At 36.8% G+C, this 27,469-nt stretch overlaps 1 protein-coding gene and 1 non-coding gene across 8 annotated transcripts in view; both read right to left on the bottom strand.

The window, feature by feature from the left end:
• Positions 1-26,303, bottom strand: part of NAP1L4 (nucleosome assembly protein 1 like 4) — a 41,742-nt gene extending 15,439 nt beyond the window's left edge. For 2 of the 7 annotated variants that reach the window (XM_058158143.1, XM_058158192.1), the window contains exons 1-10: positions 26,167-26,303; positions 20,854-20,887; positions 18,536-18,597; positions 17,927-18,026; positions 17,089-17,230; positions 15,645-15,731; positions 12,651-12,782; positions 9,143-9,214; positions 6,529-6,668; positions 2,039-2,184 (exon numbers count right to left, since the gene is read on the bottom strand). In XM_058158143.1, coding sequence (XP_058014126.1) covers positions 2,039-2,184; positions 6,529-6,668; positions 9,143-9,214; positions 12,651-12,782; positions 15,645-15,731; positions 17,089-17,230; positions 17,927-18,026; positions 18,536-18,597; positions 20,854-20,867 — 895 coding nt within the window. In that variant the 5' untranslated portion in view covers positions 20,868-20,887; positions 26,167-26,303. Of the gene's footprint in view, positions 1-2,038; positions 2,185-6,528; positions 6,669-9,142; positions 9,215-12,650; positions 12,783-15,644; positions 15,732-17,088; positions 17,231-17,926; positions 18,027-18,535; positions 18,598-20,853; positions 20,888-24,952; positions 25,022-25,291; positions 25,434-26,166 lie in introns of those variants that run through there. The other 5 variants (XM_058158159.1, XM_058158175.1, XM_058158153.1 and 2 more) reach the window with 5 other exon arrangements.
• LOC131189397 (small nucleolar RNA SNORA54) lies at positions 15,288-15,417 on the bottom strand. Its single transcript, XR_009153011.1, has one exon. It is a non-coding gene; the product is annotated as a small nucleolar RNA SNORA54 (small nucleolar RNA).
• Positions 26,304-27,469: the final 1,166 nt, after the last annotated feature.

Raw genomic sequence — 27,469 nt, forward strand, 5'->3', positions numbered from 1 at the left:
AGGTAGATTTAAAAAAAGATCCAAAGCATGTTCTAGTATAATGCCTTTGTGAAGGGGCAAATAGGAATTCAATGTAAAGTCTCTCCCTTTGTTTCCTATACCAGCAGTTTAAGGACAAAACACTGGAATCAGAAAAACTGTGCAAAGAAAACTGCAAAACATGTCTGATTCAACATGGAAGTGGTTTGGGGTGATGGATATTGTATGGCACCAATATTTACATAATTAAAAAGAGATTTATCTAAAACTTATATTTCCATGTAGAGGAGATTCAAAGGACATCTAATAATAAACAGCATTGTTCAAATGCAATACCAGTGCTCTGATTGTTATATCACTAATATTAAATCATATCTTAAAGGATTTATTCAACATTATCTATTCCCCTATAGGGATGGTACTACGAAATCCTCTTTCTCATTTGCATTCACTACAATGAGAATGATAAGAAATTCATAACACTGTGGCAACTTTATTTTGGTTTTGCTTGGTTAGTAAAATATAGCTCTCCTGACAAGAAAAATCGGTGATAACAAATATTCAAATTGTTTTTCCAAGTTTTGTTGTGTCTTTTCCTAGTTCAGAGCCATGATCCACATAGATTAAATAACAATTTTGTATTGCAACTTACTAAGAAAAGATATCATGTGGAAAAACTAGAATCTAACAAGTAGGAACTATTATGTTGTTAATCCCAATTCTTCAATTTTTAGGCTGTTGAAAGAAGACAACATACACCAGGATTAATACGTAGCTCAAAGTTGTGATTCATGGTATGTGCATGAAATACATATAAGATATTGCACAACACTGGTTTATGGATTACATGTGATAACCGGCAGAAGTATCCCTAATAACTTAATGATATTTAAATTCTGTCATCTCTTAGTATAAAAATACCTGATTTATAAAAAAGAAGAAGTAAAAGTCAAAGAAATTAAAGGCATAAACCAGGACAGCCAAATCTGGCTTAAATTAACCCCATTCACTGAGGTTCTCAATATTCCACAAATTCTTTAAATCATCTTTGCTTTAACCATGCTATACAATGCTTTATATACTCCATTCCATGCTTTCAACTCCTTGCTTCTAAGAATCTCTCCAAATTAGGATCTTGCAAATTTGGTTCATTGTCACCTTTCATACTCTTATAAACATCATTTTACAATTAATAAAACTTGCTGTGGTATTTTACCGTTACAGCATCATGATTCACTGCTAATAGTGAACATGGGTGACAGACTGCCTATCAGTTTGGAAGCAAAATGTACTACTTAGAAATAAGGCAACAGTTTCTAAATATACTGATGCTTCTCCTAAACATTCAAGTAAATTTCAGAGAACAAAAATACAAATAAGAACTAAATACAAATAAAGAACAAATACACAAAGCAGCTTTGTGACCTTTCAATGAGTAAAATAAGAATGGGACAGAAATTTAGACCCAAATTTAAAACTGAATAGAATATAGTTAATTTTCCACTAGATTATATAGGCTAAAGTGTTAGGATCAGAGGAGAAAGATTCTTTTTTTTATTATTATTATTTAGAATATTTATATGGCCATCCACTATCAATGACTCTAGGCAGCTTACAAACTGCCTGTTAAGAGCTTCAGTGTCTCTCCTCTGCATGTTAAAGCTAATTGTGCTCAAGTTCAGTTCATGGCTTGAAACCAATTCTGCTCTAAGCCTTTTAAAGCACCATTTTTTTTTCAAAAGGATAACTCCCCACTCCCCAAAAACCTTAAAAGTGATTTTTATGTGCTCTACAAAACATTGCAAGTACTTCATCCAGGTTAACTACATCATGGTCAAAATGAAGTAGACTGAGCTGGAGACTTATTTCTGCAACTATTGAACATTTTACTAGTTCTAACTTTGCTTTGACTTTCAATACTAAATCTTTACAAAATCTACTCAAACCTGAAAATATTCCAACAAGAAATAAAATCCATTCAATTGCTTTGCTCATGTTTGTGACATGGAAAAAAATCAGTATTATAAAATAAGGGCAGAATAAATTGAATCAATGTTACCTTTAATTGGACTGAAGAAATTAAAAAATGAGTCATTAGGTACTTGTTTTGTAATTGTTCTGACAGTGCCTCTACCCTTGTGTTTCTGTTTCTTCTTTATTGTTTTTACTGTAACATTTTTTCCTTTCTTCCAATCAATAGTGCATCTGGGGATGAATTAAAATTATATATCAGTGACATTAAAGAAATAGATTTATTGCTCACGCTAGTATTAGCCATGATGATAATAGTACCCTTCCCTTGCATTATAACAGTATTAGCTATCTCCAACTACTTATGAAAGAATGTGAAAGGAGGTAACAATATAATACAGACAGAGGCTGTATTACAGACTTCTATATCATTAAACCACAATATTGCAAATAAAATGACAATATGAAGATGGCATTTTAACTGATAAATTCTGAAAATGGAATAAGCAGGCAGTAAAAAAACTTCAGAATGTTTCATAGGCAGTAATGCTTGCAATGCAAAGATATTTGAAATAATAAAATTACTGCTTAAAATACTGGAAAAACCTCTGAGTTTTAGACAGGAAATTTTCCAGTCCTGCATAGAAATGCTAGAGATCAAACTTGAAATATTTTTCATTAAAATCACAATCCTGCTACTGAGCTAAAATCCATAACTACATTTGAATTTTTTAAAAATTCTTGAAAGTTTGCTTGTAGCAAAGAGATCTCTTAAATACTACTCATTCCTGCTTTGCTGTGATTGCCATTGGCACATCACATTCTGCCAGCTCCCTACACAAGCAAAGTGAATGGAAAGCCAGCAAGGCCATGGGGTAACTCTTGTAAGTCAATCTCACCACTTGCTCCACTGAGAAGCCCAGATACAGCTGGATTACTCATACCTCCTAGACTGCACGTCTGCAACACTCACCCACTTTCAGTAGCATCCTCCACCACCACTCCGCCCAGCCACACTTGCTCCACCCACACATCTAGTAGCAGTTGCTTTCTACCTGGACACACTGGTGTCACAGCAGTCACCTCAATGCCCTCCCACATTTGGGAGCAACCACCCAGCTGTGTTTGTGCTGTGCCACCTGTCATTGGGGCTAACCCTTAGCTGGCTGCACTTCGAACCACAGAAATCACTGACCTACCCACTGGCCTGCCTGTGAGCATCCCAGGGCTTACAACTTCCTGCCAGCTTCTCTATTGACTTGGCTTGTTGGAAGCCAGGAAAAAGTTGCGAGGAGGCCCTCCCTTAACAACTGCAATCCTTGCTTAATGACAACTACTGGGACTGCAGGGATTGCCATCACTAATTGACATAGTCATATGTGACATCATGCTTTATGACTACATGACCTAATGATGGAAATTCCAGTCACAATTACTGTTATTAAGCAAGGAATGCCCTTTTAAAGCAGGTGTAATTGTTTGCCTAAAAATACACTACAGTACAATGTTGATAACTTTAAAAAACTTTTATCGGTTTTTAGATCTACTTGTTTGAATCACAATAATTAAAAACAGCATTACATTAGGGAGTAGCTACAATTCTGCATGTAAGAAAATGCAATTATCAATGAACAGACTGACAAACAGATCCAAATGATGTAAACATATACTACACCACTGCGACTGAGAAATAGCTTTCACCTTTATAGAGAAAGCAACTCTAAGCCTTCAAGGGTAGACCAAGAGATATGATGGTGAATCCCTTAAAGGCAGAGAGGATGCAGTTTCAACTCCATGGAAAGAAAGAAAAAGAGTCCTTTTATTGCTGTAAAGACCCAAAGCAAGCAGATGTTCCAGTTCAATCCTTTGGATTGTTAAGTGTGCTATCTGTCAGGAGCAAGAATCATAAACCCAAACATTTCCAAAGTTGACCAAATCCACTGGTAATTATCCGTGCTTACTAATCAACATGGGACAAATTATATTGCAAAGAACAACTACAATTAGACATCAAAAATTCCATAGAAAAATATTGGAAAAGGAAATACCAGACTGTTGACACAAGATGGGCTGTACCTCAGAAGGACTGATAAAACCATCTTCAGCCAAAGAATAGAGAATTTGATCAGGAGAGCTTTTAAAGTGAAACTTGTTAGGGGCTGAAAACAAAATCTTTAAAACACGAACTCAAATAAAGACTTGTCTAACATATAGGGAAGGTAGGAGTCTTACTTTAATGAAGCCTATTAAATTGCTCAAATAACAGAGATTGGGTCATAAAGTTAATGACCACTGTGTATAACAATGTATAGCTATTATTATTTACAATATAAAAAGTAAATAAAGTGAGTCTGAAAACCTACTATGGGAGGGCAAATATATCTAATGGCTATAAGGGAAACCTGGCAGGATGACGTACATGATTAGTATTTGGTAGTTAAGGGTACAATTTTTTCAAAAGGTTCAGCAAGGAATAATGACTAAAATGAGGGGCAAAAAACTGAGAACAAAATCAGCCAATGTAACTGCGCAAAAAAAGCACAGTATGAGGTAGGGTTATTAAAAAACCAACTATTTCAGATATGTTCAAAATAAAAAAAGAATCAATGTATCAACACTCAATAAAGATCACAACATGTTAACAGGAAGAGACAGAATTATTTAACTCCTATTTTGACTCATTTTCTGCAACAGAAATATGTTTTCTATCAAGAGACTGTAAAGAGGAAGATGAAGGGAGAGGACTGAAATTTGCTACTGATAAAAACATATTTGGAAAGTATCTATTTATCTTTAAATACCCAGGACCAACTGAACTGCTGATGAAAGAACTGATTCCTTGACATTAATGCTTACATATCATCTCTGAGAAATCCTGACAAATTAAAGAAATGCCATATGATTAGAGATAGGCATTCCTTTTTTTTTAAGGCAAAATGGAGGAACCAGGGGACTATCGATTTGTCAGTCTGACCTTAATACCTGGGAGTTCTTAGGACACGTCATAAAAAGATCAGTGGGTAAGCACCTTGAAAATGATGTGATAATTACTAAAAAACAGCATGAATGTGTTAAAAACAAATATCTGAATTGTTTCATCATTCTTTTTTGATGCGATAATTCAATAGATTGTGGAATTCTAAAATATAGGTTGACTTTTGACAATCTCAAAGTATCCTATGACATACTGATTAGCAAATTAATTGTGAGCATGACAAATAACTGGATACATAACTGGCACCAAAGTTATGGAGTATTCACCAATGATTTTTCATCGAATTGGAGAAACATATTGAGTGGGGTGCCATAAGGATCAGTCGAGAGTCCTATATTTTTCACTATTTATATTATTAACTTGGATGAACAGATGTAGTGAACACTTATCAATTTTGCCAATGACCCAAAATTGAATAAGACAGCTAAAAACCTATAAGATATTCAAAATGATCTTGATAGGCTAGATCAGGGGTGTCAAACTCAATTTCATTGAGGGCCGCATCAGGGCTGTTGTTGACCTCGGGGAGGGAGACTACGACTGGGTGGGCATGGCCAGCTTGACGCCACTCCCCAAACTGCTGGCATGTTTCCTCTATGCATTGGGTAGACTGGGCCGAAGCTACGCTGGCCTGATTTTTCCTCTTCGCATTGAGTAGACTGGGCTGAAGCCTCACTGGCCCGATCTTTCCTCTTTCCACTGGGTAGACCGGGCCGAAGCTACACTGGCCTGATCTTTCTTCTTTGCACTGGGTAGACCAGGCCAAAGCCATGCTAGCCCAATCTTTGCTCTTCACATTGGGTAGAGCAGAATGGCCTCATGAGCCGGATGCAGCCAACGGACCTTGAGTTTGACACCCCTGGGCTTGTTAAATAGCATGAAAGAATCAATAATAAATGCAATTTTCCGCTTTCGAAACAAAAATCAAATGCACAGGAATAGGATGGAGGAGGCTTGTTATGGTATGGCACTGCGAAAAAGATCCTAAGACTATATGTCAACAGCATAACTTAGTCACAAATGTTGATTCTTGTAATTGGTTGGTGTATATATCTGTGCAATATATAAATAAAAATGTATTTTAGCTGCATTAAACGAGAATTGCCAAATCATAAACTATTCCATTTTAATTTGTTACCCCTTAAATATTGTCCAGTTTTAGACAATGTATTTTGAGAAGTATTTAAAGAAAAAAATCAGACAAACACAACAAATCCTGATCAGGGAACCAGAAATCCTATGAAGAAACACTGAAGGAGAAATTATAGGGGAATGAGGTGGGAATATAATAGTACTCTTCATTGGATTTAAAGTCTGGACCATATGTTGTAGAAACAGACTGAGAATAAAAACTATTCTTTTTTAATTCTATGTTTCTATGTCTTAAGAGCTATCCTATTAGAACTGATTGATGTAAATTCATTCCAAAATGCTTGCATACCCAACCTTATTAGCAATAACTATTATCCTTTCCTTTTCTATTTCTTTCTGTCTGGCAGAATAATTTGCCCTATTTTATATTGTGACCACATTATGAAACAATATGATTAAAATCTAAAAAGTTATTTAAAACGTTTCCTTACCCCTCACAATCAACAATTTCAGGACCCTCGAATGAAAATGGATCCGTCTTATCTGGTTCTGATTTCATCTTGTAGGTTTTTGTCAGAATTGAATTAGTAAAGTAGTCATTGGGTTCGAAGTGAAACTCTAATGTAAAAGACTAAAAGAAGTTCATTATTGTTCCAAAGATCACAATTTTCTGGCAGATAGTAAAGAAAACAATAAATTTTGAGTTCAAGGGAATGTTTGAATTGACAATCCGCAGCATGGTAGATGAATAGGAACAGAAGATTATCAAGTTACTCCAAAATGGCATAATTCACATAGGCAAAAATACAAACACATATGAAAATTTTATAAGGGATGTGCAAACCTTCCAAACAGATCTTTGGAACAGGCAATATCTATTATCAAAAATCAGTTTTTGAACTGCTAAAGCATTATAATTCACATGGAATTTTTAGAACATGTCCTAGTTGTTTCTCCTGATGCACTGTCCTTTGTGTAGCTATGACAAAAATGAACTGTCTCTGCATGAACATAACTGCAGATACACATGTCAGAACATGTCCTAGTTGTTTCTCCTGATGCACTGTCCTTTGTGTAGCTATGACAAAAAAACCTGTCTCTGCATGAACATAACTGCAGATACACACGTCGGATCCTTATACACACACACACACACACACACACACACACCTGAAAAAAGGTTTAGTATTTTGAGAAGAGATACTTGATCTTGCTACCTACTATACTGAAACATTCCTCCTAAAAAATTTGCAAAGCCCTATGATTTTATTATCTAGTAACTGCAACTGAACAAATGTAATAAAACAAGTCATGATTACTTCCATTGCTAATTCCTCAACCGTATTACATTGTAATAATATTCATCTACCTTTGTGGGACTTAAAAATGTGAAAGGAGAAAAAATGCTCCCTGTTTGAACCAAGTACACCTTGCAGTTCAGGTGTTTATTCTGCTTTTCTATTCAACAAAAACTGTAAACTGCAATGCTGGTGCAAGACAAGATTCTAATGGAAAGGAATCTAATTTTAACCACTTGTTTCTTCATTCCAGAATTTCTTGAGAAAATCCTTCATCTATAGCCACCTGTTTTCTTCTTCTTAGGACTGATTATATGAAGACCCTTTTCCCTGCTTTCACTTTATTTTTCCTTGTGTGGTCCCTTAATGGTTCTGGAAAACTTTGAAGTTGCACATAGTTTATGAGGTCAAACTGATGTAATAGAGATATCACCCTAATACATATAGTTTGGCCTGCTGAGAAGCAGGTAACCTAAGCCAGGACAACTTTCACAAAAATGCATCTTGTGCACCAGTTACACCCATTCTTGGACTGGGCAGCACTGCTCATGGTCACACATGCCTTAATCATTTGACTACTGATATGCACTCCATGTGGGGCTGTCCTTGAAGAGCATTTGGAAGCTTTAGTTGATCCAGAACATAGCGGCATATGCAGTTTTGGACACAGTATGCCCATGCAACATCACTGCTATCACGGCCTCCCAAAAAGCTTCTGACTGTGAACTTTAAAGTGCTAGATGGCATGGTACCAGGTTGCATATGGGACCACCTCTTCCTGGTGGTATGTCTGCTCTAGCAGACGTGGCAGAGTGGGCATGCTACTACTAGTTAAACAACTGATGAATTCCCAGAAGCATGCCTTCTCTGTTATGGTGCCTGCCTTATGGAATTGACTCCCTATTGAAATATGCTCAGTTCCTTGCTCTGTTGGCCTTTTGCAAGGCTATGAAGATCTGGCACTTCATCCAAATGGCAATGGGGTCAGGGGCTCTGGCATGAGTGTATCTGTCTAGTGATGCTGTGTTTCTGTTGAGTGTCGATGCAGTTTTATTTTTTGATCTGTTTGTTTTAATGAAATTATCTGTTTTTATTTACCCAGAGATTTTTGAGGGGAGATGCATAAATAGAATAAATAAAAAAATAAAAATACTAGAAAGATTAATGTCAAACATTTATAAAATAGCGAATTACAATATATACATGGGCAGGTTATTCTTCTAAGCAATCAATAATGAACCAGCCAACTATCAACTGTTTCTACCAATAAAGGCTACATTAATAAAAAGACCTTAAGTACATTTCAATAGATACCTGATGTTTTTAATTTTTAATTATTTAATATCTTTACTACTTCTAATTTTTTGTAATGCAAAATGCTGTGAAGTTTAGTTAGCATGACTACACAGTAATTTTCTTGTTCCAAAACAAGATTAATTACAAAATATTTATTTCAGCATAGGTATTGTATACAGAATATTTAATATGTCTACATCATTGTTGAGGTGTTTAGCTAGAGCAAGTAACACAGGGAATATCTGTTTATGAGGATACAGGTAAAAGAAGTTTAAATGCTAGGTTATGGGTTTTTAGGATGGTCTTCATTAAATAACATTAGCAGTAGGTGGTGTTACTGTGCATTATACTACTACCTAAGAATTGTGCCAATATAGATCTTTGAAAATATGGCTGAGAAACTCATATTTTCTATGTGAAAACCTAATATAATAAGATAAAACCTGAAAGCTCCCATATAAAATAATTAACTCCCAATTTATATTAATATTTAAAGTTAATTGGTACTAACCATAGGTTGTCCTGGCTCAGAAAATTTCACTTTAATGTCTTGCAGGTGTTTTAGAATAGGTTCATCATATTCCTAAAAATGAATGGAAAATCTAAAATGAAATAAATGGGTTACATTTCAATAGAATAACAAATTACAGTTGCAAGAAAAAGTATGTGAACCCCTTGGGATTACGTGGAGTTTTGCATGAATTGGTCATAAAATGTGCTCTGAACGTCATCTAAGTCACAACAATAGAAGAACACAGTCTGGTGAACATAATACTACACAAACATTAGATGTTGCCATGGTTTAATTGCACATAACATGTAAACATTCACAGTGCAGGGAGGAAAAAGTATGTGAACCTTTGGACTTAATAACTGGTTGAATCTCCTTTGGCAGCAATAACCTCAACCAAACGTTTCCTGTAGTTGCAGATCAGACCTGCACAACGATCTGGAGTAATTTTGGACCACTCCTCTTCACAAAACTGTTTCAGTGTAGCAATATTCTTGGGATGTCTGGTGTGAATCGCTCTCTTATGGTCATGCCACAGCCTTTCAATCAGGTTGAGGTCAGGACTCTGACTGGGCCATTCCAGAAGGCGTATTCTGTGCTTTGAAGCCATTGTTTTGTTGACTTACTTGTATGCTTTGGGTCATTGTCCTATTGCATCACCCATCCTCTGCAGAGCTTCAGTTGGCAGACAAATGGTCGTACGTTTTCCTGCAAAATGCCTTGATAAACTCTGGAATTCATTTTCCCATCAATGACAACAATCTGTCCAGGCCCTGAGGCAGCAAAGCAGCCCCAAACCATGATGCTCCCTCCGCAATGTTTTACAGTGGGGATGAGATTTTGATGTTGGTGTGCTGTGCCTTTTTTTCTCCACACATAGTGTTGTGTGTTCTTCCCAAACAACTCAATTTTGGTTTCATCTGTCCACAGTATATTTTGCCAGTAGTGCTGTGGAACATCCAGGTGCTCTTTTGCAAACTTCAAACGTGCTGCAATATTCTTTTTGGACAGCAATGGCTTTCTCCGTGGTGTCCTCCCATGTACTCCATTCTTGTTTATTTTCCTTATTGTAGATGTGTCAACAAAAATGTTGGCATGTGCCAGACATTTCTGTAGGTCTTTAGCTGACATTCTAGGATTCTTCTTTACCTCATGCAGCATTCTGCACTGTGCTCTTGCAGTCATTTTTACAGGACGACCACGCCTAGGGAGAGTAGCAACAGTGCTAAACTTTCTCCATTTGTAGACAGTCTGTCTTACCGTGGACACATGAACATCAAGGCTTTTGGAGATACTTTTGTAACTCTTTCCAGCTTCGTGCAAGTCAACAATTCTTGATCGTAGGTCTTCTGAGAGCTCTTTTCTGCGAGGCATGGTTCACATCACAGTGCTTCTTGAAACCAGTAAACGCAAAACAGGTGTGTGTTTTTAAAGGGCAGGACAGCTGTCAGCAACACATCCAATATCATCACACTGATTGGAGTCAAGGTTGGCTCACTCCTGGCTCCAATTAGCTCTGGGAGAAGTCATTAGGCTAGGGTCTCACATACTTTTTCCTCCTTGCACTGTGAATGTTTACATGTTATGTGCAATTAAACCATGGCAACATCTAATGTTTGTGTAGTATTATGTTCACCAGACTGTGTTCTTCTATTGTTGTGACTTAGATGACGTTCAGAGCACATTTTATGACCAATTCATGCAAAACTCCACGTAATCCCAAGGGGTTCACATACTTTTTCTTGCAACTGTACATCTATGCAAATGTTCAGTTTTGATTTTTCCTTAACTCTTAAACTCTTTCTAAATAAAATGCAAACGGCTGAAGAATTTGACGGTTACCAACACTCACATAGTAAATAGACATTAACGAAATGTTTTGACCTAAGCTATTCTATATTCTAAACACTTCAATTGCTAAATGCTTTGGAAGTGTTCTGAACATGAAAGCTGTTTTTGGTTCAGAGCACTTCCAAAACGCTTAGAACTGCCTCTATGATGATGAAATATTTGAAATAAAATGTTCTATACAAAAGTACTGGGTGAATGTCACAAACAGATGATTTTAGCCATACTGTCAGCAAAACAGTAGGTAAATTCTACCACATAATTCATATGTACTTTAGATGATGTATCCTTACCCAAATGCTGAGACTAAATATGACAGACTAGTCAGAGATGGCATCAAATTAAAAAAATTGACCCCAGAAAGTATTAATAAAAAGTAATTTATACTGTATAAGCAGTGCTTATATTTGGGGAGGTATATCTGCCAGGGCATTTACTAAAAATTTTACAAGCCTACTTCATATAATTATAATTGATAATGTGCAGAAGTACAATATTGAGCATTTTATTTTCCTTCTCCCAAGTTTATAAAAGGGAATGATCACTGTAAAATTGTCACCAAATGTAAATAAACTTGAAGAGTTTTTTGAATACTGAGGAAAACGTTGAAGTATTTTCAAAACTCTGCAGTGTTCATTCTCATTCGCCATTAAAAGCAGACTGAAATGAAGGCACTTCCTATTCTTAGGAAAAATGTAATAGGTAGGCTCAGCATACAAGACACAAAATGTTACAGGCAGTCCTCACTTAATGACTGGTTGCTTAATGACTATTCAAAGTTACAGTGTCCTTGGAAATAGTGCTTTATGCCCTTTAAAGCATTCCCAACTGTCACAAAATACTGCACACATACCCCTGGTCACATGATCACGATCTGTTTGCTCAGCAACCTGTTCACACTTAACAGCTACCTGTCATGTGATCATGATCGTCATGAGCCTCAGTGGTTAGAATGCACTACTGCAGGCTACTTCTGCTGATCACCGGCTGCCAGCAATTTGGCAGCTCAAATCTCACCAAGCTCAAGGTTGACTCAGCTTTCTGAGGTTGGTAAAATGAGGACCCAGATTGTTGGGGGCAATATGCTGACTTTGTAAACCGCTTAGAGAGGGCTGTAAAGCACTATGAAGTGGTACATAAGTCTAAGTACTATTGCTATTTGCAATCTTCTCTGCTGGCCTCTCCAGAAAGTCAATAGGGAAGTCAGCAGACAAGGCTGCAAACTACTACTGCTTGCCAAGAGAACATCATCTCATCTCTGAGGGCTGGCTGAAAAGAGCTCCTTGCTGATCCAGGTCTGCAGCCGATATCCAAGCAGGAGCAGAACTTGAAATCCTTCTCTCCTTGACTCCGCAGAACTCCTGCAGAGGTAGAGAGAGAAGGACCCCAAGCTCCATACATCTCAGCTGCTGAAATTCAAGCAGGCAGAGCTCAAAATCCCCTTCCCTCACCTCCACACTGCTCCACTGTCCAGAGGCAGGAAGAGAAGGATCTCAAGCTCCACGCCCACCTGAATTTCAGCCACTGACAAATGACATTTCCAAACAAGTGAACCCAAGAAAAATGCTTAAGAAGATAAAAAATGTGGCAATTTCCAGATAATATCCATTTAGTAATCCATCATGTACACCTTAATCAAAATAGCCACTGAATTTGTTACCTGTACTAATTCACTCAGCATATCTACATTTCTAAATATTGTGAACCAAAAATCTGGGATTCCTTTAGGATTTGTCTCTTCAGTTGCTCCTGCTTCTTTTTCTTCTATTACTACTTTATTTTTCAGGTCTCCCTAGAAGATACAGAAGAGTATTTATACAAGCATGAAAATTTTATGCAGAAGCTCTTCCAAAATATTTTAAATTAGAAAAGAAAAATAGCTTATTTAGTCCTTCACATTTAATAAGGGAAGGAAACAGATTTAAGAAAAAAATAACATAATTTTCTTTTAATATCACACTTAAGAAAATTCATGCTTATTGGTTTGTAAGATTAGTACATTCAGCAATTTGAAAATATACAGAAACGGCAGCTCTGTTCATTCCCCTATTTCTAAAAACTGTCTCATATTTCATATCACATTTAAATAGAAATAAGTGTTTATTAAGAACAGCATTTGGAATTATCATGTGGTGCTACTCTGGACACAAATGATGCACTTGACAGAAAAACGTTAGTGATTGCTAACCTTTTGTCCCTGCATGCCGAAAGCGTGTGCACAACAGCGTGTGTGCCCACAACCATAATACAATGAGCGCATGCCACTATCACTCGCTCATGCGCACAACCCCTACGAGCTCCACGCATGTGCGTGCAACCCCCCCCGCACCCTGTTTTGGATCTAGCAGGCCACCCTGAAGCTTCCTGGGACCAAAAATGGGGGGGCCGGGGGTGGTGCTATCACCCCCCACTTGTATGCAGCTTTATTCCTCTCTAGCATGCATCTCCATTGTTCAGTGATGCATTTCCTGCCTCTCTAGGATTTACCTCTAACTGCTCCTGTGAGGCCCTTCCTGTTCCTGTTGGATGTATATATATAGCTTAGCTGGGGCAAGGGCTCGCGTGCCGACAGAGAGGCCTACGTGTGCCACCTGTGGCATGTGTGCCATAGGTTCGCCATCACGGCTCTATAGCATTAAATAGTCTTTGGTGTTCAGATATGATCTCTCTTGGTTTCTCTGAAATCTGTTCTTCTCTATGATCTATCGGCATACTCTCTCCATCCCCAAGTTGAGTGACTTTAAGGGGTATCCTTTGGTTGTTGTCCCTGTCTATTTGTCTGAGTATGAGTTTCATCTCCTTGCTTAGCAATACGGAGGCTTTGGGAGGTTGGATGGAGGTCCTCTCTGAGATGGTTCCCCGTGCCTTGTGTTTTGCCCTTCCATATTGATTAGGCCCCTTCTTTTTTATCTTTTTCCCTCTCCTGGGAATGGATTCTGGAATTTCAAAGCAGATGAACACAAATAGGAATGAGACATCCTAGAACTTTCATGGATGGAATCCTCAAGCTTTTTTAGGGTTCCCACATTCTGATAGAAGCCATTTTAGGTGGTGTTCTACTTTCCCAACATCATGCTGGTGTAAGGAGAAGGTAGGAGGTCTACTTATGTTTTGGAGCTCACACAAATAAAAATGATCAGGCTGCTATCTGGCTTCATAGTTAGAAAGGAAGGAGTCTCCAGGGTGAGCTACTACTTCTGGTGCTGTCTAAATTTTGACCTACACATCTCTGCAATTTTGCTACAGGCGAAGAGATAGCCTCTACTGATTACTGGGCTGTTCTTCCCAAATATCAGGAACCCCTGCTACTTTTCTTATCAGCATGTTTCTCTTTTTCCCCTACAATCAGCTGGTAGAAAAGGCTAAATTAGGCTATTGTTGCTAGAAAACACATATTACTTTACTTTGACTTTAGACTCAAGAGCTATGGTTTGTCAAGTTCTTCCCACTCCTCTTTTAGTTCCTATACATGTTTGGGATCACCATACCAATCTGCCTGTTTCTCCAATCCTGCACTTAAGATCTTTAACAGTACCTATCTTGCATGGTTTGTCACCCTCAAAATATATTCAAAGGTGGAAACAGTATCCCTCAAAAAGCAAAAATTTCCCCAAGTCTTGTCTTCTAACTAGAAGAGGCAGACTTAATCCTTTCCTACCATGCTGAGTGACTGGGAGTGGGAAATAAACCATATATGAGGAGCATAATGTACTAACCAGTTAAAACAAATATGGGTCATTTTGGTCACCCATTTTATTGCAACTAACCATTTAGACATCTGAGTGAAGCAAAGGATAAAGGGAATTATTAAGCAAATAAGAAAAATATTATGTCAAAAAGTGTTGCATTGAAGATGATATTGCTACTGGTTAAGAAACATGCCTGAAGTGAGTAGCAGCATAAACATTTGGAGAAGAACAGAAAGCAACATTGTGAGAGAAAAGGATTTGACAGTATTCTGAATCAGTAGATAATTGGTTGCAAAAAAAATTACTTTTAGATGCTGGAATTTTATCCTTTTTATCAGTTGGTTACTTTGTTATTTTGTTTATTATACACCCTCCAGAGTTGCATAACTTGAATTAGGTGGTCATGTAAATGCTACAAACAAATCTTGCCCTTCTTTTTAACCAACATGTGAGATGTATCCATGTATCATGCATTAAGCCATAAACTGATGATTTAATGTGATGGGTGAACTTAGCCATGTTGATTTGGAAAAAATGTAGGGAAATATTACTTAAAATCAAATTACTATGATTTATACGCAAAGGACAGATAACAAGATGAAATTACTTGATGTAACCCGCAACAGAGATGACAAGCAGGCAAAATAACCTGTTTATTCTCATATCAGGTTTTATTGTAGCACTGGAATGGAACCCATTAGCAGAAAAGGCTGTCACAACAGGTTACGAACAGTGCAAATGGTACTATATTGTAATAAAACTAAATTTAAAACATTTGTTAACAAACTTCTTGAACAAAAGAGTTGTAATTCTGAAATTACAGAAATAGAAATCCCTCAAAAAACACTACCATGAAAGCTGATATAAGCTTCTAATATGCCCTGTAACACAAATTAATTGGATTATTCAATAGAAAAGTTATCTTGACTACCTCAAAATATTTTAGTTTATTTATTTCCACTTACAGCTAGCTTCTCTTCATCTTCATTTTCACTATGCCATTCTGCCTCTGCTTCAGTAGGTTCAGCATTACCAATGATGAAGTCCCTTCTCTGCACAAGTTACACAAATTGTAGATACATTATTCAACAGAGCCTAAGAATACTGCAGAAATCTGAAAACAATGATCTCTCAACTACGTTTTAATGGGTTTGAAAACATTTCAAGGTTGAAACATTCTGACCCCCTGCTATAATCTTACCAGAATTGATCCAATTTTAAAACAGGCTACAGGTAATCCTTGATTTGTGACTACAATTGGGACTGGAACATCTGTTCCTAAATGATGCAATCATGAAGAGTGTCACACCTGTTTTTATGACCTTTTTGCCATGGTTATTAAGCTATTCATTTGGTTAAGTGTATCCAGCTTTCCCATTGACTATTTGTTGGAAGCCGCTGAGAAGGTCACAAATGGTGATTACATAACCCCTGGAAACTGCAACAATTTTAGATACATGCTGGTATCCAAGAGCCTGAATTTTGATCATGTGATTGCAGGGATACTGCAGTGGTTGTAAGTGTAGGAACCAGTCATACATCAGTTTTTTTCAATGCCATTATAAATTTGGGCTGTTATTAAATGACTCTTTTTTAAGATGAAGAATATCTGTATTCTATCATTCTTGGAAGCAGTAAAACTCATGTTTTACAGTTTTACCAATTCTGGAAAATTCAGATTGTCTGTTCCAATATTGGAACAAAGTTGGAAATGAGGCTGCAAAAAGTCAATTCCAAATTCAGAAATGATACTAAAATGTTTTAGCCACAAAACATCTTAAATACTTCTATGAAGTAGTAAAAAGATCAACTACTTAACACACAAAATGTTTTACTATACCCTTATAGTCCCAATCTATTTTAAACAAAATAAGCAGTACTTTGGTAGGGTTTCCTGCCTAAGCAGGGGATTAGACTAGAAGACCTCTAAGGTCCCTTCCAACTCTGTTATTCTGTTTTGAACGAATTGTGGTTTTTAAAGTACCACAAAAAATTATTAAGAAGGTAACACTATTAAACACTGTTACTGGTTACTTTTTTATTTATAGCTACATTAATGTATCTAAACCTAAAACTATGCTGTATTTTTTCTTTAAAAGACAAATTAAAGAACTGAGGACTATTATTATGTATTAGTTGAATAATGCTGTAATTCACAAGGTCCAGAAGATTCATACATACCCATTATATGGTAACAGAATGCCAATGACAAATGCATGGCAAACAATCGAACATTTGTTTCTGTATTTCAGAAGATACAGCCTTGAGTTATATAAGTGATATGCCCTTGAACACATAATTAAAATTGGAAGGGCAAAAATTTGTTTAGCAATGTCTAGTTTTTTCCCTCACCAGTATTTTTAATTTAGAGGCTTACAAGCAAATTTATCAGTTCAACTGATTCGTTACCTTATCAAAAAGCGGTTGATAAAGAGCTGCATATTTTCTCTCTAAATCATGAACTTCTTCATAAAATTTAGCTTCTATATGTGCACATTTCACCTGAAGCTGTTTCAAGGCATCAATTCTTCTTTTTACTGCTTTTGGTAAGCTGGTAATAAAAATAATTCATTTAAAAACATTTTCATCAAATATAAACAATTTGCTTTACATTTAAAATTCAGAGGTAATTACTGCAGAAATACCTAAAGGAAACATACATTTTGTTGCCAAATGTGAAAAAATACACTGAAACAGAAATTAAAATAAAAATCCAACATTTCTCTAGAGATTTATGTCATCTTGTAAACTTAAGTACCTCTTCTGGCTCTTAAAAATACAAGGCATTGTTCTAAATTTCTCAGTTATGCTTCTTTGGGAAGGACCAAAGGAAAATAAATCTATTCAACTATCAAAACATTCTACAGGAGTTTCAAAAAAATTAATATATGTGACCTGTCTCTTCCAACATTAAAACAATTTTAGATAATTTAATTTATAAAAGAGTAGGAATGCATTTCAGAATTCTAGCTAATTTGCAACAAAGAGTATTTCAGTATTCAATATACTCAATAGCAATGTTTAACACAGTTAATGTCAGTAAAAGGGACAAATTGCAGCAATAAGAAATCAAACTTAGAATATATGGAATTGTAACCTAGAAATACATTAAGAATAGTGTGCATATATATATCTGGTCATATTATTTAAAAACTGGAGAATCTGCTTTCCTTAGTCTTAGGTTTTCATTGCTATATTAAGAGAATCTGGACCCCCTTTTCAGGTCTGAGAAGTTTTTCATACTTACGTTTCGATATAGCTGGAAGGAGTGTGAGGTGCATTATCAAGTCGATCTTGTAAAGCTGCCAAGACTTGTGGGTTCTGCATTACTTGGTCTGCTAACTTTTCTGTAAAAGCAGTACATTACCTAAATTATAAACTTTTAATGAATGTTTAAGGCCTTAGTTAACATAATATTGGAATACAAATAAAATAAGTCCTGCTTTTAAGAAAACCTGGAGATCTAGTTATTCTCTTGTAATTTCTTCTGAAAATTTTCTTATAGCTTTGTTCTATGCTTCTAAACCATAGCTGTATCCTTTTACATCTGCAAACTTCACAAATATTAATTTTTAAATTTTAAATAACAAAGGATTTCTCCCAAGAAGCAATAAAATATACACTTATTGTGTCTCCAACCTCCTCCTTCCAGAAGTCCCTTCATACCACCTCTCTGCAAACATGATTTATCCCACTACAGATGACTATGAGAATGTGGCAAATTCAGAAAATTAGTATAGGCACATACTAATTATATAATTCCTCCCTGCATCAGAATTTGGATTAATATAACTTCTGGTAACCAAATAGTTATTCCCTTTCTTTCCATTGTTTGAAATAAGTCTGAGCCATTTACCTTTTTTATCACCTGTGCCTTTAGCACTTTCCACAGAATCTGAGGCAGCATCTTCTGCCCTACTGCGAAAAATATTTGAGACAAATAACAACAGATAAAATCCAAATAAAGTTATTAACCTTTAAACTATAAAAAAATCATGTATATGCTTGATTTCCCTGAGACAGTAATAGACTATACCAGACATTTAATTTTATGTGCCAATAATAAGTGCAGAAGGAACATTAAAACTGGGAACATAGCGTAGAGAGATTAAACCAAAAATTTACATTTTTAAAGTTTGACAAAATAAGCTTCCACCGGTAATATATCATTATTTCTAATTTTAAAAGTAGGCAAATATTTAAATTATGCAATTTAACAGCTGGCACAAATCCAATGAATAGAGTAAACAGACCATTACTAGAAAATATAAACAAGTAATCTTATGACTATTTTCCTACAGCAACAAGATTTGCTTTCTATCTGTGATTAGAAGTTTGAATGCCCAAATATATTCACAAAACTACAAAATATAAAGCATATTTAGAAAACACTTTGGAAAAACATGTTTCAAAATGCTACAGTTAAAAAGACTGCTAAAATATAGTAATTATTGGCGGTCACACTCCCAAGGAAAGGACATTCCTCTCCCTTAGTGTTATAATTTTCAACTCTATTGGGCTAGAAGCTAAAGATAAACATCATCAAATAACCTTACAGTAAAGGCAAGCTGGAATTATAGAAAGCATTTCTTTAAATACTTCAGTATCAAGCAATTATAATTTCCAAATATTAAGCTATTTGAATTGGGCTCAAAGAAACAGAGTACTGTTATATTAAAGCTCTTTCTAGATTGGCAAGGCAGAACCAAAACAAGGATATTATAAAAATCATCACTATAGGACTTTAAGCAATATCAAATATAACAAAAGAAGCTGAAAAACTATTATAAACATGGCTAACTCTCTTTCTCCAAGAGAAACCTGGCACACCAATGACTAATTGACTGATTAATGGTTAAGGCATCAGGTTAGAAAGCAACAAACTGTGCGTTCAAGTCCCATCTTCAGTCATGAAAACTGGGTAAATTTGGACCAGTCACTCAGTCTCATGCCAACCCTCCTCACAGAGTTTTTATGGGGAAATTAGGAGGAGGAAGGTGTGTTGGATATGTTAATTGCCTTGAGTTATAAAGGTGGGATACAAACAAACAAATATGGATGCAATTAAGAATCTACATTTGAAGTTTTCTTTTAAGATATGTACAGTTGGATCTGAACTTGTTGAAAAGCATTTTCAACATTGAGTCTAACAGAACTCTCATCTTGTCTCGATTAAGCTTCAGTTCATTAGTTCTTCAGACTATTACTGAATTTATGCCTTGGATTAGCACTTCCTTAGCCTCTAGTGACCCAAATAAGAAGCTTAGCTTCATTTCAAATTCCCAGATAGTATGTCCCAATAGCTTCATAAATAAAAAAATTTGAAATGTTTTGGAAGACAATTATAAATGTTGAATTGAAATCTCCCCCTCAATCCTTGAATGATACCTAGTAAATACTATAAATACAAATAATCCCAATATGCTGGTCAGTATAATCAAGGCTATTTCAATGTAAACTTAGTCCCAAGGCAAAAGTAAAATAAGATAACCTATTGCTTCCCAGCGATTCTGAAATTGAACACCCACAATTTATTAGGAAAGAATTTCAAATAGGCCAGGATGAAAATTTTTCTCAAATAGATATGGCCAGCCATAATAGCTAATAAAGGGACTTTATCGCTAACAGCCAATATTTACATAAACATATTAATTAAACTCAGGACTTTATCACATCAACTGAGAGCAGATGATGCTTTAAATCTCCAGAAATTGATCTGCTACAATGAATTTTATCCTTGAAAAGTTTAGCAAAGTGTATGATATAAAAAAAATCAACATTCTTTGTAATTCTCCTATTAAAAGAAATTAAATACCACTCAGCGATTGGAAGGTAACAAGACAGCAGTAAATGGTCTAAAAATAGTTGTGGCCCATCTTCTTGGCAAGTATAGTCGAAGTCATGTATTAAGTATGAGACAGTACTATTCTAATGCATACTACAATTAAACAAGTGCTTCAGCACGTCCCCAATACATGAGCAGAATAATCTAAGTGAAAAACGATACCACTAAAAAGATTCAGCAGCAGACAAGCTATAAAAACAATACTGAACTACACTAAAAATCCTTTGACAATCAATATCTAATCATATTTCATTACATTTTCAAACATTTTTCATAAGAAAACCGTTTCCTTATACATGAGTTTTTGAAACAGATGTTCAAGAGCTTACCTGTTTTCTGCCATCTGTAAGATCTTTTATCCACCTGTAACACAATGCATATAGTTTATAAAATATGCAAAATAATCAAATAAAAAGATTATGCATTATCAATGAAATCCATTTTCAGTAGCAGAGATCTTCTTGGAGCAGAGAATGTCAATCAGAAATTATTTTCATCAATTTTTCCAAGCATGTAGCCTAATACAAACTTTCAAATGTCTATAATATTCCTTCAGAAAGGATTAGGGGAATGGACAAAAATCACCTAGACCGCTCACTTTCATGCAAAGAATTTCCACTGAATAGGAAGAATATGTAGGGTCCAACTATGAAATCATAGTATCAAAACTCAGAGGACTTGAAAAACCTGGCTCTACCAAGCCAACGTTAATTAATATTATGACCCAGCTAGACAACAGATAGACAATGTTAAGCTAGACCAATATTTGGATAAGATTCTCCCAAGAAATACCAGGATTGTAGACTATATTAGGAAGCCCTCACAAAAAAAAAATCCTGGAAAAAGTCAGTGCTAAATCAGTCCTTCGGGAGAAGGGCGGTCTATAAATAAAAATATTATTATTATTATTATTATTTCTGTACTGAAGTTATTAGCAGTTGAGTTTAGCTTAAAGAGTTAACTTTTTTTAGTATTGTGAATCTACTCAGAAACGATGTTAAGGAACATGCCTATGTACAAAAGGAGATTTTATTATTATTGTATATTACAAACCAACCAAACTATATTATGGCTCAGCACAATATTTTTATATTCCCTATTTTAATATGAACATCTATTTTTAATTAAACATGAGGAATAAATAAATAAAAATATGAATTATTTAGAACAACAAAAAGAATCCAAAACTGGATGCCAGAATATATTATTGATCATAAACATTAAAAAACCCATGTCTGAAAATGTAATCAGAATTGGATTATAAAATGTAGCTCAGAATTACATTTTAATTAAAATAAAACTAATGCAACCTTATCCCAAATAGCACTTTACTGAAAGCTACTGAAATACTATCTTATTATAAAATGTTTAAATATAAAATTATGAAGTATTATGAAATAGTATTCATATTCAATTATTACAGGATCCCCGAGGAAGATGATTGATTAGGAAGTATGAAATGTAAATAAAATAACCATATTAATATTTAATCTTTTAACATTCAGGAATCTTTCTAACGTTCTATTAACAATTATAAACTAAATATCTTAAATCTTTTTTCACTGTAGCTACATCATTCTTTGCAAAGAGCCAAGTTTCACTTTATGTACATAAGTACTATAATTTTTTACAGTATTGAACTCCATTAGCCATCCATTACAAAATTCTTCCAGTTCACAACAGATCCTGGCTCATTTCACAATTATTTTTAGGCTTTAGGACTGGGGTTTTAAGCCAGCGGATTACTTGAACTAAGGCTTTTAATGGTCATGTGACCATTTTAAAGTCAGAAAACATTCAACTATTGCTGAAGTGCTAACCTCAAAATTAATCATTTTATCTCAGAGCAGATATCATGACATTTTCTTTCAGCTTGTCTACAAAGACTGCACTGAAAAGTTACGCTGACTTCCATTTGGTCTGTTTGTCTGCCACCAAAATCTTATCTAAGGACTCACACTCCTAAGCAACTTTAGAGAAGGAACCTACACTATTGTACTGGCAGATACCATTCGGAAGGTGATTGACACTACTGTATAGCCCCATGACGGCAAACCTATGTCATATGTGCCAGAAGTGGAACGCAGAGCCATCTCTCCAGGCACGCCAGTCGTTGCCAGCTGCTCTTCTGAGTTCCGGCATGTCCATGCATACTGGCCAGCTGGCTTTCATGCGCGCATGATGCCAGAAACCGGAAGAACAAGTGACCCGGTATGTGCACACTGGAAACCGGAAGCTTAGCTTCCCAGAGCGCACACTGGAAACCGGAAACTTAGCTTCCCTGCACGTACATGCGCACCAAGGAACTGCTCTTCCAGTTTCCGGCGCTCCCCTGCTCCTGTTTCGGCACTTGGTGCTGAAAAGATTTGCCAACACTGCATAAGAAATATTTCTCCTCTTCTTACAAAAGCACAATACTCTTTACGTTTACTATGATGGAAGTCCGATTAAGTTTAAAATAGACTAAATTGATTTTGAACTTAATAACTGTGGTGAGACTATTGATTGCACAATATTGGAAGGAAGAAGATTTATCTACAATTGGAGAATGGACAAGTAAAGTATCAAATCTAGAAGAAATGGCAAAAATTTCTGCGTACTTGAAAGACTATGCACAAGAAAAAAGTATTTTGGAATGGAGAAAGTGGATTGATTATATTCAAAATAAGTATCAGATTAAAAAATACCAATTGTTTTTTTAGTGAAGTTAGGATTTGTTTTGTATTAGTATGTTTAAGAAAGAAGGGAATTGATAGTGTGAAGGTGGAAAGTGATTGAGGATTATGTTTTATGTTTTATTTTAGATGATGTTTGTTAGACATTATACCCTGTATTCTGTTCTGGGAAGTCTGGGGGGGGGGGAGATGGAAGGGGAAAGGGGAAAGATTACAAACTGATTGATTGCCAATGTACAGGAATAATTGAATAATTAAATAAGTTGGAATGGTGTAAAGTTGGGGCTGCTCAGCAACCACTCCAGAAGGGAAAGGGTAGGGAGAGAGGAGTAGAGAGAAGGAAGAAAGTAGGTAGGTAGGTAGGTAGGAAAGAAGGGAGGGGGAAGAAGGGATAGGAGGAGAAGAAGGGGAAGTGAGAGGGTTAGAAAGGGTGGGAGTGAGAAGTGGGGAGGAGGAGGAAGGATGCGGAAAGTAGAAGAAGGTAGAGAAGGGTAGAAAGGATTAAGGAAGGGAGGGGCAGCTGGGCAGGCCCGATTGAGTACAATTTAAGAGATGACTAATTGTTTGACAAATGATTGCACTGTACACTGGTCAAATTGTTGGAATTATTATGGAAAATAAAAACTTTTCTCTCTCAAAAAAAAAAGTTTAAAATAATTTTAAATACAGCAAAATTAATCTAGTGTTATGGTATCCTAAAAACTTATTTCATTATTGTATATATTTTTACGGCTTATCATATGCATTTATACCATCTATTTGAGTTGGTATTCGGAATTTCAGCTAGCAAGTGTCTATGTTTTGGAAGTGTGGCAGTACAATGAAATATTTGGTAGAATTACACCTCAATATCAAGATTTGATATTTTATGCCATTATTTTGGTTTACTGCTTACAGTGTCCAACTAGAAGATTCTGGGATGCTCATAAGCAGGAGGGTAAGATGTACCCTTCTCTTACCACTGTTTTCCTGATGTTAGTATTGGATGCATGCTACTCGTAGCTGGGAGGTAATATGTTTTCAAGACAAAGAGTCCTATTTGCCATATTTTTTTCCAAGACTTTTTTAAGGTCATCATATCTTGTGGTACTGTATTCCATAGTTCAATTATGCATTATACATATACAGATAGTCTTCGATTTACAATAATTGAGCCAAAATTTGTTGCTAAATGAAACATTTAAATAAGTTTTGCCTCATTTTAAGTCTTGCCACACTTAAGTGAATTACTGCACATATTAAGTTAGTAACACGGTTAAGTGAATCACGTTTCCCCATTGACTCTGCTTGTCAGAATGTTGCCAAAAGATGACATCACCCTGGGACACTGCAACTGTCATAAATATGAGTCAATTGCCAAGCCTGTGAATTTTGATCAAGTGACCATGGGGATGCTGCAATGGTTGTAAGTGTGAAAAATGATCATACATCATTTTTTTCAGTGCCGTTGTAACTTTGAACTGTCACTAAATGAACTTCTGTAAGTCAAGGACTACTTGTATTCCCTTAAAATTGTATGGAGCTTTCATTTTGAATAAAAATAGATATGATCAAGTGCACATTAAATTTACATTACTACGCTTCCAAAAACAAGGCAAAGAAATGTTATACAGGAGTTCTTGTTCAGCTTATGTTCATGATTATGATGGTGATGAAAAAATAATTTTATGACCAATCCTTGCATTTATGGCCCTCACAGATCTATAAAGGAAAACTGAAGAAAAATCATAAGCACAGTTGAGGATTCACTTACTGAAGGGTTGGCTTAAAACTTCATTGCTGGTCCAATTATAATAACTAAACATGGACTATTTGTACAGCACTGCAAGCATATCACAAAACAGGAACAGAAGATATAAAGGTATTAATGGGAAGTTGATGTTCCTAGGAATGTAACTCAACATGTCAAAGAAAATAAAGTATCAAAGTTATAATCAGTTATTTCTGCATTAGAGAATTTCAGTTTGTATGACATTCAATAAAATTATTTTTTACATTACACATTTAATTTTATCCAAGATTTTTCCTCAGATGAATTTAATTTTAGCTAATTACTTTTATGCCATTTTATCATCTTGAGCGAACTTCTTACATTTTTTTTCACTGGTTCCTTTCAAACTTGAAGCAAATAGGAGCAAATTAGCCGGGCTTACAAAATGTGCAGCTTTTACCGAAGACTCACATCATGACGTTAAACTACTGTAGAAAATTATGGCTTCCGTTAGAGCTCAGAACTATAAATCCACAGGAAACAAGGCGAGTGTGTGTTTTCAAGATCGGAGGAAGGAAAAAGAAAAAAAAAAACACGGGAGGAAAATCATCTCAGATTAAATATTAAAGGACCTATGTCGGGGGGGGGCGGCGGAAACTGGCGTATATTTTTCAAGGGGGAAAAATTTGTCACATGTAGAAGGCATTATTAATTTAAAGGCAATTCCCGGGCTTGCATTTTTCCGCATAAATCTTCGACCACAGTATTTAAAACCAGGTGGCCTACCCAGCTGAGCAAAAAAGCACCAAACACATGGCCGAGAAACTGTAGAACAGGAAGCATAGAGCAAAGGATAAGGGACCGCCCCAAGAAGTGGAAACCAAGCCTCTCTCCTCCCACCCGCATGTGGCAACCTGGGCGAGAGTCAGACTTCCCGTCTTCTCCGCTTCTACGGTCCGGAATGGACCCCACGCTACGGCCGCTCCTTTAAAATGGTGCCCAGTGTAGGACCGGACTGCCTCCACCCCGCTCCACCATTTACTAGCCGGCTCTGGCACACGGACGGGGGTGGGGATGAGCGGCCGGCCTCCTTCCCTCCCTCCCTCCCACCGGTCGTCGTCGTTATCGTCTTCCCCTCCTCCTCCTCCAGCCGGCCAGCCTGACTACCTGCCGCTTTAGCAAAGAAAAAAATAAAGGCCGCCGCCAACACAGTCCTGCCCCGACTCTTCTTCCTGCAGTCTCCTTCACTCTCTCACCTGGTCCGGCCTCCGCGTCTCCTCACGCCCGAAACACCAGCAAGCCAGGCGGATCCTCTCACAGACTCTCTCAGGGCTGCGCCGCCCCGAATAAGACCGCCTCCCATTGGCTAACGACGAGGCACCCCTCCCTCCGCAGTAAAAGCCACCTCGATTGGTGCAAGGTTAGCAGCGGTCGCCGCTCCACACGCGGGACATGTTGACTTTCCGGCAGACAGCGGATTAGCCAATTGCTGCGTCGGGAAAGTGGGAGGGAGGCGAGGGAGGGAGGAGGGAGGAAGAAGCGGAGAGGCTAGCGGGGTAACATGGGCTCGCGCAAAAGCGCGAGAGAGCGGTCGCTCAGGCGGGAGAGGGAAGCGCGCGCGCAACCCGCGCGGTACTTAGTTAAAGGTACAGCGTCTTTTTCAAAGCATCCGGGCGTGAGCCGCGTCTTTGGGAAAGCGAGGTTTTGTCGCTCTGAAACTCAGCCGAGAACTTTTGTTTTGGGCTTTTATTTGTGATGAGCATCCCGCATCTCAAAAGTTAGCCAGAAGCATCCCACCACTACAGGAGTGTTAAATAGATAACGTCAAGCACCGTGTCTGAGGGGAGGGACAACTGCTCCCGGTCTCTTCCAAAGGACCCAGTGGAAACGCCTGTTATTGGGAAGCAGAAACCTTGTTTATATGCTAGGGTTTATAGCTGCCGTGGCAGAGGTCCCGCCTTTCCCTTCAGAGTGCTACCAAACAAAATAAAAGCCAAGTCACCAGTCTTGACACTCTCCAAATCTAGGCGGGTTGGCTGAAGATGGTGGTTATAAGGGAGGTGCCAAGCTGGCAAAGTCTATTTTGTAGAAACATCACAGACGATAAAATACGTTTCCGTTCCAGCAAGGGAAAAGTAATTCCGTTAAAACAGGTTTGAGTGGCCAAGCGTTTGCATAAATGAAAGACGGAAAGGGGATTGCTGTATTCTTTTTCCTGGATGAAGGGAAATGTGCGGGAATTCTTATCACCAATTATTATTCCATAAATGAAGCTGAAGCTGTCACTTTAGATTTCTGACGTGGTATTGTGCTGTTTTTGTTTAGGAAAAGAATGGCCTTCTTTCCCAAATAAGGTCTAAGCTGCAACTCTGCATGCGTTAACTCTGAGGTAAACACTCTCAGGACAGGTCAGTTTGGTGTAGTAATTAAGGTGTCAGGCTAGAAACCTGCGAGGAGGTCCTGAGTTTTAGTCCTGCCTTAGGCACAAAATCAGCAGCTGTGTATGTGACCTTGGGCTAGTCATTCTTTCGCAGCCCCAAGAAGGAAGTAATGGCAAGC

The sequence above is a fragment of the Ahaetulla prasina genome, chromosome 1 (genome assembly GCF_028640845.1).
Source record: "Ahaetulla prasina isolate Xishuangbanna chromosome 1, ASM2864084v1, whole genome shotgun sequence".
Taxonomy (NCBI): Eukaryota; Metazoa; Chordata; class Lepidosauria; order Squamata; family Colubridae; genus Ahaetulla; species Ahaetulla prasina.